This window comes from Ursus americanus, chromosome 3 (genome assembly GCF_024610735.1).
Source record: "Ursus americanus isolate L20-20 chromosome 3, mUrsAme1.1.p, whole genome shotgun sequence".
NCBI lineage: Eukaryota > Metazoa > Chordata > Mammalia > Carnivora > Ursidae > Ursus > Ursus americanus.
The window spans coordinates 77,548,686-77,562,139 of NC_142129.1; the positions used below are offsets into that span (position 1 = coordinate 77,548,686).

The 13,454-nt window shown below is 34.1% G+C and overlaps 1 protein-coding gene across 5 annotated transcripts in view; it reads left to right on the top strand.

The window, feature by feature from the left end:
* The window catches only part of PCLO (piccolo presynaptic cytomatrix protein), a 373,917-nt gene that overhangs the window by 322,861 nt on the left and 37,602 nt on the right, over positions 1–13,454 (top strand). For all 5 annotated transcript variants that reach the window (XM_087861125.1, XM_087861131.1, XM_045793368.2 and 2 more), the window contains 2 exons: positions 7,377–7,518; positions 11,609–11,682. In XM_087861125.1, coding sequence (XP_087717251.1) covers positions 7,377–7,518; positions 11,609–11,682 — 216 coding nt within the window. The remainder of the gene's footprint in view (positions 1–7,376; positions 7,519–11,608; positions 11,683–13,454) is intronic.

Genomic DNA, 13,454 nt, shown 5'->3' on the forward strand with positions numbered 1-13,454 from the left:
AATGATCTGTTTGGAGAAAGTAGAGAGATTATTGAGATTAACTGGAGAGGTGAGGTCCCATATGATGGGACATGCATTGATCAAATAATTGTCCAAACTGCTCTTTATTCTGTGGCCACTGACTACATTTGAATGATATGAAAAATAATAGTCTGTGTTTGTTATAATGTTAATCATATAAATCAATCTGCTTTGGGCAAAATGTTTATATAAATCAAACCACTTGGATACCATTTAAGGAGAACATCCTTGTTATCTACATGTTCTTGATCTAAGTTAGCAATTTCAGGATTATGTAAGAACATTTTTCAAAACTGATTATTTTTAAATTACTTCCCACTCAAACAGTCCTGCATGTGTTGCAAGCAAACTGCAAGAGAGAGAATACCTGTTGTTCAAAGTAGAATTAAATGAATATTGAAAAATTAAGAATTGCTCTTGAGAACTTAATTCAGATCATGCATTTGTTTCCAAATATGATTCTCCCTCCTATTAATCTTTTAAAGATAAAAATCTTTATTGTGTTGTAACAATTATGTTAGCATATTTTAGCACAAAACCAAAACTTGGTACTTAAATTCTTTGTTGATTCTATCTCTTTGAAGGCAGCTAGAATTATAGCCTAAATCTATTAAATATAAAATGAATTTTTAAAATTTTCATTTATGATAATATCTTAATCAGATTTTTTTTCTATTAGTTACTAGGAAATCTTGGTTTCCACTTAAATTGTATTCATTTTAGGTATTTTAAATATTAAAATGTTAGTATCAGTTTATTTAGTATACTTAAATATTGAATATTTAAATATTTTATTTACTTCTTTGAAAACTCGTTCTGAACCATAAACCTTAAAAAAGGGAGATGCACTTAAAAGGCAACATTCTAACGAAAATATAAGAGCTATAGCATACTGAGCCATCACATGTAAGAAAAAAATCCTCTCCACTATGTTATTAGTTTAATTTTACTCTCACTTCCAAACACCTCTAATACTAAAGTTATGTATTATTATTCTATTCCCGGAAGTGATCATTAATCCCATTATCTACAAAGCTAGAGAATGTATAATTAGTGAGTATGGGAAATACCTGCAAATTACTGATAGCATTAGATAAAAACAGATTGAATTGATTATTGAAACGTCTTGGAAATTCAGTCCTAAGGCCGATGTGGATGGAGGAGGAAGTGTGTGAATGTGACTAATCTTTACTACTTTTCCTGGGTTGTAGCAAAGAAGAGGCATCACACCTCCTTCCTCTCTGAAAGAAGCTACAATGTGAATATGGAATATCTTAAGGGATATAGTTTAATTTTTATAAGGAAAAAAAGACACTCAACATTCCACTTTTCATGGTTTGTTATAACTTTGTGAGATTATATATGTATATATATATGTATATTCACCAGTAATGTGCCATTTTAAAGAAATGACATAGAAATCTGAGCTGTTTTCAATACTTTCATTTGTAAAAACTTGTAATTTGGAAGTATGTGGAAACTCTTACAAGAGGCTATTGAAACTACCTATGCCATTTTTTTTTTTTGGCCGACTTCTTTAAAATTTTTCCAAATCAGATAATGAATATCCTGAAGTAATATTAAAAAAAATTAAATTTCTAAAGTCCCTTTTCATTTTAATACCCCTAAACTGTCATAGGGAACATAAAAAATGTGATTGGACCTAATTCAAGGGAAAACCTACCAAATAATGCTGGTAACAATGGACCTTAGAATCTGACCTTTTCAGGTTCACATCCAAAGCAAATCAACAAATCAGATAAAACTGCAAAATCTCATTAGTAAAAATTACAACCAGAAAAACAATAGCAGTAAAAAGAGATAGAGAGATAGAGTGAAAGATAGTGGGGAAAAAGGTAGAAAAGGTCACCAAAGTAATGTCCAGCTAAGTTAAAGTTAAAGCTACCAAAAGAAAAAAATGTGTATATGTATACACTATATAGCATACATATAGTATATATATATATATATATATACGTGTATACATATATATACTATATAGTGTATATATATATGCTATAAATACATAATATACTATAAATACGTAATATCTAAAATAGCCAGTTATTTCTGTTCCATCATTAAGCTATTGAAATAAACAAAATAATTAATGACTGATTTAATTTTGATCTATGAAGATAATATGAATACTATATCAACCAAGTACTTTGGGAAATTATAGACTACAACATTATAAATTACTCCTAAAATAGTTGGATATATCTTTGAGCTGGACCAAGGATTTAAACCAGTGATAGAACATCACAGGCAACAAGGCCGTGTCCTGCATCCCAAGCCTGGAATTTGGAGGTAGGCAGAGACCTCACAGTCTCGCTTTGAGACAATTGGATGAGACAGAAAAGTGGATTAGTACTTTTTAGTTTTCTTTTCTTTCTCTCATTGATTAGTGTGTGACACGGAACAAATCACTTCATCTTTCCAGGGCTTAGTTTTTCTATAGGCAAAATGATGGTTCTGGAGCAGACTATCTCTAGAGGCCTCATCACCTTTTAATTTCCATGGTTCCACAATTTTAGAAAGTCAAGTCTACAGTTCTGATCCTCGGACTGTGAGCCCAGTGCTGCCATCGTGTGGTAGGTACAGTGATAGTTCTGTGTTTTTAACTATAGTTGAAAGGGAAAAAACCAACAGAGAAAACTAATTTGAAGACAGATGTGCAGTCAAAAAGATACTACCAGGTTTAATTAAGGTTAGCCACAGTAGAGTAATAAAACAAAATGGTGTCTAACCATCTAGCATCTGCAGAAAGTGAAGAGGTCAAAAAATAATTTAAAACAGATTGAATTGCCTCACGGAAGGTAAAATGTATTTACTTGAAATGGCCCCTCAATAATCGAGTATGGAAATGATTTAACACTCAAGGATTTATTCCTCTGGGGTACAGGAACCCTCTCTACAGGAGTGGGCTTATTCCATCATATATTTATGAGATACATTCTTTCTCCTAGTTGCTACTTGATAGTACAAAAAGGAGTCAAAAAAGAAAGTGGACACAAAAAAGTAGGCTTCCAAAATGCATTTTATTATTAAGTAAACCTCAATTCCTCATAAAAGAAACATTCCTCATGTGCAACACACAGGCATATGATATATTCAAACATAACAGGTGCATGATCTCTGAAACTCTAAAAGAGAATAAAGCAAAGGTAGAATAGTTTTAAATTATTCATTAGGAATCATAAGTCTATGGAAAGTCATATTTAGTTTTAATGTTTTAATATTATTTTAAAATAACACTGTTTTTAAATATTATTATATGGAAATATAAACCAGAGTTCACCCGTTGTCTGTATGTCCAGATTTGGAATGTCTGTAAGAACTCCCTCTTGTTCTCCCATGGAATATGACTATACATATTATTTCTCATTGTCATTCCAATTTAAATGCATATATAAAATATCAAAGTTCTGTTATGAGCTTTTTAAAAAAATTCACAAAAGTATGCACTCCCGTGTTTATAGTGTGTTATCATTAAATATTCCTTTCAATTAAACTGGTTTTGGAGGGATTGAGAAAAGAAAACATCTAATTGAGTTATCACATTTTTCTCTACAATATGACAGATTAAAGTTGCATTTCTGTTTTTAAAGCTACACAAAAGGAAATTCCATTGCCCCAAGTTTCCTTGACAAAACATGGAGAAAGAAAATAATAACCCTCCTACATCAAGTCGTGTTGGTAATGAGAGATTATGATTTGCATAGTGCACACAGCTGTGTGTAAAATATCTGCTAAATCATTCGGATGTTTGAGTTGTGTGGTTAGGGGAAAGAATTATTGATTTTATTATTTCATTAAATATTGCTTCAGCGTAGTTCCAGGATAAGCTTTTGAGAAGGCTACCATGGCAAAAACACAGGCTCGGCTTCCAACAGCAACATGAATGTGAGAGCCACAACCAAAGATAGAAAGTGGTCATTGCAGAAACAGACCTGTGATCTTGTGCTAGGAGAGAACGGATAGGAGAGTGGGCTTCTGAGGGGGAAGATGCGGAAAATGCACAGAGCAGGTGCAATCGGAGCTGGGCCTTGACGGATAAGTACAATTTCGGTATGAGAAAGTGACAGGGGCAGAGAAAGGCATAACAAAATTGGAAGAACGGGCCCAGCTACAGCTCAGGCGAAAAGCCAAACCAAAGGGAGCCAGCATGAATGGTGTAAGTGCGCTTCCGTGAAAAAGGAGAATGACGGGAGATGCATTTGGCAAGAAGCAGATGGTTAAGGACGTTGAGAGGCAAACTAAAGAATGTGACCAAAATGATGAGATGTCTTGAAATGACATTGCGATCTAGCCTCTAGTATCAAGTCATAAAAGCACTTTATTCAGTAAGATGTTTGAGATAATGCAGGTTTAGTTCAATGTAAGAGAATTGATATGTTCTTATTTGGAGACTGTTAATAGAGAAATTAGTAAATATATGCATTGTTTCAAGCGTCTGATAAAGAACTATTAAAATACTTGGGGTTTTAGTACCAGTTTATCAAGACCTCTGCATTTCTGTGTATTTAATTGCATTTTATGCTATGTAGATATAGCCTAGTAAAAAGCAAAGTCTCTTCTACAGTTTTAATTGAATTCATTTTTAAAAACAACCAGACGTCAGGCTCTCTGTATGTTACACTTCCATACCACATTAGGGGGAAAAAAAACAGTTGAGCACCACATGTTTTGATAAGATGATGCCAAACATCTCGATGTATGTGAATTGTTCACCTAACTTCTAACTGCCCGAAGTTTCTTTAGGCTCAAACTTAGACATAATTTTGTTTTCCAAATATATTAGCTAGACTTAGACTTATTACAATATATGTACATGTTCTCTAGATTTGGTTTCCTTTCTTTTTATATTTCTTATAAAATATTATTTGTTTGCATTTAAATCTACAGCACTTGAACAGGCTTTCTCAATGAGATTTCTATTCACCTAGGCAAGATGAAAAACTGTCCTTAAATTTATTTCTAGCCTTGTTCCTTTCTTCTTGTTATATTGTTTTACATTCTATACACATCTCAAATTTCCCAGAAGAGGAGTAAAACTAGAAATTGCGTCAGGTAAAATCAAAGTTCACAAAGAAAAGATTGAATATTTTGAAATTTAAATAAGACAGCTCTGTTATAATAGCTATTTTGATGCATTGTGAGATTGCTCTTGGTTGAATATTGTTTTAATCTAGTAAAAGTAAGTTGATTTAAAAATTAGCGTATGTTAATTAAGGTTTGTTTTTGAAAATAGTATATTGATATTTTCCTGTTGATGGTATTAAAGTATTTCATTCAATATCATACTAAAAAATATTAACAATACTGTTGATTAGATTATATAAGGCCAATCTAAAAGTATGGCAGCCTCCCTTTATTTACAACCAGTTGACTAATCTGACTCATTATATGTTTGATTATACAGTTTAATTTACTTTAGAAATGTTCATAATTTTATATCATAGTCATATATCCTTTGAATGTTTTTAAGTTATCCTTTTAAAAAGTTTTTAAGTTAACACTAAATACACCATCTGGCTTTCTTCTACATAGAAAATATCAAACATTATAACTATCGTTCTGTTTCCTCATCTACTATGGGTTACTAGTGATTCATCGGTGACTGCTTATTTAACAATATTCAAGCCTTTTTCTAAATAGCTAGTCCCAACTTACAGATAACCTGCTATGTTATTGACCAACATTTCTTCCTTATTTCTCTATTCTGAGAAAGTGTTCTTGCTATCACTGGCATAGATATTATAACAATTCCTGGTGGCTTTAGAGAATCTGTTGTCCTGAAATGGAAAAATTGGGAAAGTAGGGAAAAGCCAGAACCTTTGCAAGACTTGATCCTGATTACCCTGATGGTGGACTTCCTGTCCTCAAGTGGTTTCCCTCACAATGTCTGTATTTTTCCCTTCGTTTGATGTATTGGTTTTATTAAAATTCCACCAGATTAAGAGTCACTGTGTTTATATACATCTCTTTAAGGAAAATGTAGATATCTTAGAATCATTAAATGATTATCAATGATTCACCCACAGTGTGAATCTATCCAACAGCTTAAGAAACTCCTGATTGAACACAGGTGTATTTATAGAAGAGAGAGACTCCGAGTATTTTTGTATCCCAGAACATGTCTAGAATGGGAAAGAAAATCGAGGCAAATTCATTGTCAGGGGCTAGGTATGCTCAAAGACACTAGGGAGCAGCGATGGATAGGAAAACTCTGCCGAAGAGGTTGGGGGTATGACAAATAAAATCACAAGATGGGGAAGAGAAAGTAACTGAGCTCCTGCTTTATCTCACTTCCCATGGTCACAATCTTATGAGTTGAGGTATGAGTTACTGAACCCATTATTTTCAAATGCGAAAGCTGAGACTGTTTAGATTTACTCCAGAATGAGCTAGGATTCCAAATCCTGTCAGTTTGATCAAAGCTCATGCTCTTAAACTCTGACCATGTGGCAGAAGACATAATAATAATTTTTAAAATTTGCCTAGAAAAGCTCCTCTCCACAAAAGAAGAGGAAACACTTGCTTTCTCTTCCGTTTTTTGCATCAAAATTTCCCCCCAAATCTCCTATGATCTAGAACTCCACTAACAATATTAGTACTGTACTCCTAGTACATTAAACAACACAGAATTAGAATGTTTCAGTGGGAATATGGATTGCTTTATCCAAAAAACTCAAACTTAAGGAATTATTGAAACAAGTCCCAATCATAAATGAAGAAATGCTGAAGGGGAAACAAAGATCTTCAAATTGAAAAACCTGCTGGAGATAGTTGTTAGAGATGCATACAAACAAGCACAGAATCCTCCAGTCACTTCTTGAAACCATCTGTTCTATTTTGCATCTTCACAGGAGGCAAACAGATTATTAGTTAATATAGAAAAGAAATTTTCCCTTATCCTGCTATTTCTCTCTACCCAAGTCTTTCTAAACTCCATTCTCTGTGAAATAGCCAAAATTCGTATTTGTTTGTCCTCACTGTAATACTGTACAAATAAACCACAAAGAGAACCAATAATAATGATAATAGTGATAAATAGTTACATACTATTTAATAAAAATCTGATGGTTTATCCCCAGAAACAATTGTGGTTTTTTTGTTTTTTGTTTTTGTTTTTTACCTCTGTGTCCAATAAAAATAATCAAGTACTTAGTGTTACCACAGCACATTATTGAGTAAGGAGGAGAAAATGAAAGGCAGATTAAGAAATGTGGAGTTCTTGCTAGAACTGTTTCATTATCCATGTGAATGAAGAAAACGTATAATTATGCATTTGGAGATCAATGGGAGTTTCATTGATTGACTGTGGTGTTGACTCTTCCCACACCATGCAGCAAAGCCTACCAACCACCGGCCTGCAGAAAGCTCCGTGTCCACCGGCTCCTCGGGCAGCAGCTTCGGCAGTGGGTATAGCGTGGACAGTGAAGGAAGCAGCAGCACTACAGGGGAGACTAATCTATTTCCTATTCCAAGGATGTAAGTGTGGGGTTTTTTCTTTTCTTTTTTTTTTTTTTCCCCACTACAAGGTTAACAGCATCATGAGTAAGCTTTTCTTAACACTTAACAGGAAATAACTAGATAATTATCCAGTTCTGACTCATGGTTCCTGAAGCATTTCAAAACTGTTGATGCCCACATAGAAAATAGACTGTTCAGGAAAGATTGGATTAATTTAGTTAATTCTAAGAATGAATGCTAGTCACTTCCAGGACTATTTAATCAATGCAATCTGTATTTATTAGGAAAACTGCTACAATAATAACTAAATGAAGTTCAGCAGCGATAGTCCATTGATGCAGTAATCACATAATGACCAAACACAAATATTATTGGTGTTTGAGATAAACTTAGATTAATTTACTTTGAATCAAAGGAGATTTAAACATATTTAAAGAGCTCCTATATCATTTTTGAGATAGATGACACATTAGGCTCCTCATAGAGACTTTTTAGTAATCTTACCACAATTAAAATGGAAGATTTTGAAGTGTTTCCATATTTTCTAGAACAAATATCAAGTAATACAAGGGTTCCCAGTAGGTAATCTTGGAATAAAGTTCATCTGTAATATGTTAAGCCTCAAGAAAATGATATTGCAGATCGAATGCAAAATGAAAGCAGATTGTGTTTAGGATGTGTTAGAATGGGCTGAGTCAGGCTGGTGGCAAAAGTTAGCAGCATCCAAGCAGCATATGTAGGTTATGTCTGTTCCAGTATTAAAATCGAAACTTTCCAACCTTTCCTTCTCCTCCTCCCAGGGAACTAGTTTTCCAGGTTTTGAAAAAACATCATTGAGCCACCCATCTCCAGGACCTAGGTCAGGGCAAATCTAGCTTTGCAAGGTCTATGAGATAAAAATGGCCTTTGCATTTTTAAATGCTTGGGGGTAAAAAAAAAAAAAAAAAAAAAAAAAAAAAAAAAAATCCCTTTTTGTGACACATAAAAATTTTGTGAAATTGAAATTTCAGTGTCCATAAATATTTATTGGAAGCCACACCCATTTGCTTATGTGTTGCCTAATGTCGCTTCTGCACTATAGAGGCAGACCTGAGTACAGAGGCCATTCAACCCATCCCCTGTCTGGCTCGCTGCAAAGTTTGCAGACCCCTGATCTGGGCCCAATATTTATATAATGGCCCAGATTACAAAAGCAAAATAATGGCAAAAAGGGGTTTATCCAGTGAAAAATGTCTTATATTTTGTGATTTTCAAGTTATATTTTTCCTACTTAAATTGTTGTATATTGGATGACCTGCCCATCTTTTTTTTTTTTTTAAGACTTAGGCTATGGATTCAATAATTATTTATATTTAATTAGTTTGGGTTTTTTTTGGAGGTTACTTCTAAAAGGAGTGTGATCTCATTGGTCCTCTGTCTCTAATGATCCTGTATGAAGGAGAATTTCAGCAAATTCATTACATTTCTCTCTCTAGACTGTGAATATCATATAAGTTTGTGATTTTTTTAATCACACATCACTTAATATCCTTCCAATTTATCCATACATTTCAAATAATATAACACTGATGATAAAGTTAAAACTTCCAGGGAAAAAGCACGTTATTTCCTCAATATCTGAGTATCTGTAGTGGAACTAGATTATGTATTTTTTACATACATACCACATTCCAATTTTGTTTTTCCCCAAAGCCTTTCAAAACTGCCTTGGACACACCATTGTTTTGAATTATGAGCACAAGGTAATTCTCTTTTCTAAAGGAGTATTTGGTAATTTTTTTATACTCCCTTTTGTGTCTAACACAATTATTGCTTAGGCTAACATAAGAGTTCAATAATTACTGGTGATTGATTAACAAATATAAATTATACACTGTGTAGTCTGCATGCTCTGAGCTGAAGATTATGTCGTGGGAATTCAGTAAAATTGTATCCTTCACATGAGCCACAGTCACGTTTCCTTCGTATTTCACGTGGCTTCACGATGCTGCAGAAGTACCTGCAGGATCTGAGAGATGCCGCTTATACACGTTTTGCGTGTGTACCTAACTTTAAAATCAGTTTCCATTAGAAACAAAGACTGCAGCTGAGGATCAGGTACCGTTAAAATTTGAAACTGAGGACTTGAGATCAAATAAAAAATTACCCAAATTTTACTATTTCTAAAAAGTATAATTATTTATTAAAATTTGACATATATAGAAGAGTAATTTTTCAGTACTCTCATCGGTTAAATAAACACTCCTAAAATGATTTTCTTTTTCATTTGAGTTTGATCAGTAATAAGACGTTTGGTTTCCTCTGCTAGACATAGTGTGTTGCTCACGGTAAGAGTTATTAAGCTTTTCTCTCTGATCAGAACAGAACAGAGTTACTTTTTTTAAATTTATTGTCTACTTGTATTAAATCTCATTGAAGCAATTACACAAATTGAAGTTCCTCTTATTGCTTAATCAAGACTTTTTTGGTATATGTTCAGACACAGACTGTATCTATATGTATATAAGTATATATATGATTTCTAACATTTTTGCATGTCCTTGACACTTGATAAAAATTTGTCTTTAAACCTTTGACCTAGAATTGTCATAGTGGAACAATGTAATGGCTTTCAAGATAAAATAATTTCTGAGTTTAAATCTATTCATCTTTCATTATGTGCAGAACCGTCTCTAGAATGGTAAGAGGATCTTTAGAGTAGTTTTCAAGTGAGATGTAATTGGATTCTTAAGAAAGAAATACGATTACATTCTCAGCAAATTCAGCAAAGCAAATATTTTTGTGCAAGTAAGAATTAATTGTTAGCAAATCCTGCTGTGTTAGAATTATTGTCTAGAAAGTATAGTATCGAGGCATTCTTTTGTTCAAACACCCTTTTTAAAACTTAGGTGTTTTTATTTCATCATTTTAGAACATCTTATATAAGTATGTATAAAGGCAATGCCAAAATCTTTTCTTTGCCATGTAGCCTTTTCTCTTACTAAAAAAGTAAGAAGTAGCTTATAGTGTTTGGGCTGTTACATTATCAATATTCTGAACACACAGCTCTCATAGTATCATGAATTCTTCATCGATTTGGCCTTCTAGAAAGTTCAAGGCTGAAACTCAAAGAGTAGTTTTAGTTGGCTGAATTCTAAAGCCGTTATGTTCATACCTACCTATTAACACTTTCTATTTATTGAATTTTATGATGTTTTAGGCACTGTGGTAAGTACTGTATATACATTTTCCATGATTTCCTCCGACCCCAAAGCTAGATAGTGTTACTATCTTTATATTACAAAAGGAGAAATAGATTCACCAGATTAAGTAGATTTGCCTTAGATGACATATAACATGAAATAACTGAAGCCAGAGGCAGAGGCCAGGAGGTCTGACTTCAAAAACCAATATGCTACACACAGTTGAAAACACGACAGGATCTGAAAGTCACTAAGTGAAATAAAAATCTTTGTTATTACAATATTATTCTTGTAAGCTATTTAATTCAACATTTCCCTTCTCACCAAAGGGTCTGTACAAATCATCGTAACAAAACATACAGATAGAAAAACTCTTCTCACTTCTTGAGTTAAAAAATGGAAAAAACAGGGGCGCCTGGGTGGCTCAGTCGTTAACCATCTGCCTTCGGCTCAGGGCGTGATCCCGGCGTTCTGGGATCGAGCCCCACATCAGGCTCCTCTGCTGGGAGCCTGCTTCTTCCTCTCCCACTCCCCCTGCTTGTGTTCCCTCTCTCACTGGCTGTCTCTCTCTGTCAAATAAATAAATAAAATCTTTAAAAAAATGGAAAAAACAACAACAACACCCCAATTCTCAAACAAAATTTAAAAATTTCATGATAGTCTGATCTTTGATAAATGAGTCAACAAATGAGACACTGAATTTTGAGCTATTATGTTCAGACGAAGGAGAAATAATAAACAAGCCCCGATTTTAAAATTAGCACAATACAGAGCAATTTATTGTGTTTATACTTGCCATTCAAGCACTTTATTTCAAGTCTGAATACATGACGTCATTCTATTTTTTTGTGTGTGAACTTGATCTTCCCATTTGCATTTAGGAGAGCGTAACTAAATAGATAACCTTTTATTTTCTTCTTAAACAGAGGGAAGATGGGGCAGAATGGGCAGGAGCCTGTGAAACAGCCGGGAGTAGGAGTGGTAACAGCAGACCCGGAAGGTAAGGTAAAATTTACAATTTTGGATTTTGGTTGAATCTACGTGATACACTACAAGTGTTTCATTTGTTCCCCTTTGAATATAAATGTAAATTGCTAAATGCTAATGGCAACAGCACTAGGAAGTATGGCACCATTCTCTATGTTACCTAGTTGATTAGAATTACTTTGTAATTTCATTTAACAGTTTCCCAATTTCTTGATTTATATTTAAGTACTTTGGGTTACTGAAAATTTAAAAGAGAAAGAAGAGGGGCGCCTGGGTGTCTCAGTCAGTTAAGCGTCTGCCTTTGGCTCAGGTCATGATCCCGGGGTCCTGGGACCAAGCCCACATCAGGGTCCCTGCTCAGCGGGAAGCCTGCTTCTCACTCTGCGTCTGCCCCTCCTCCAGCTTGTGCTCTCTCTCTCACTCTCTGTCTCTCAAATAAATAAATAAATAAATAATATTAAAAAAAAGAAGAAGAAAAGTGAGAAGGATGACATGAGAGAGACTCAGGAGACTTTGTCAGGAAAAATAAATATCTTGTTGAGATTTTTAAGAATTTTTGTCAAAATACCATGCAAACAGAAAATAAATCATGAAACTTTACTTAAAATGGAAATGCTTAAATGCATGGAGCTCAGAAGAAACTAATGGTATAAAGATCATTTTATAGGAAAAAAAATGACTAACTTCCAAAGTGAAAACCCAATTTGAACTTAAATTTGGTTTTCTTAAACAAACAGTAAATGTATTACAAAATGCAAGAAAATCTTTAACTTCAGCAGACATATATTCAGTACCTATAATGTGCACAACGACGAGCTTATCTTTCATTATATTGTGATAAGATCTGACAGCACTGTTATCCTTCTCGGATTGTACAACCTCTCAGTTATTTCAACTATCTTCATTACTTTACACTATGCTAAGTACTTTTCACATATTATCTCATTTAATTCTTAAAATTACCTATGAAGGTAAATAATACCATATACTGGTTTTACATAAGAAGAAACTGAGGTGCAAATATCACACAAGATAAGAGCAAGTAACTTGAACCCAAGTGAATGATGTAAAGCACCTGCTGTGAAAAAGAATGATTAATGGCCCTGTATCACAAAGACACTAGATAAAGAAATAGGAAACCCAGATTTGGATTTCAAATCCGGTCCTATTACCTAACTGGTGACCTGATCTATCTTCAGAAACCTCTTCTGGCAAATGCTGGATACTAATGATGCCAAGGTTCCTTGTGGGTTAGTAGACACCACATTTTTCTGATTCTACTGAAAGTTTTTCTTTAGGTTCATTCAAAGACTGTCTTTTCTTTTTCTGTTGCCATTTCCCCAGGATTCCACCCTCAATCTACCCATCATTTTACATACTCTCTCTCTGCATAAACTCAGCACTTCTCATCTATATGTTGATTAGTCCCAAATTTACCCTCCAGACTCCCTGGAATTCAGACTCCAATAGTTCATGTCTGCCAGGCATTTGTGTGCAACCAAGAAAATGGAAACCACTCTGAATATTTAAAATAGAGGAAGTTGACGGCTGGCAATGACTACATATTCATGGTCTCCCTGAGAAACTGAGCAGGTGGCAGTGAACTAGCAGAACTAGTGAGGTGGCAGAGGAGGCGACTGTCCCTGAGAGCTGAAACCAGGGCAAGCCTAAATTGCAGGAAGCAGGAGACAAGCAAGAGAAACAGTGAATGCCAGAAATAGATGCGGAGATAGATGAGGACAGGGAGAAATACCCTGGTTACTTCCTTCTTCCCGTTCTCTAATC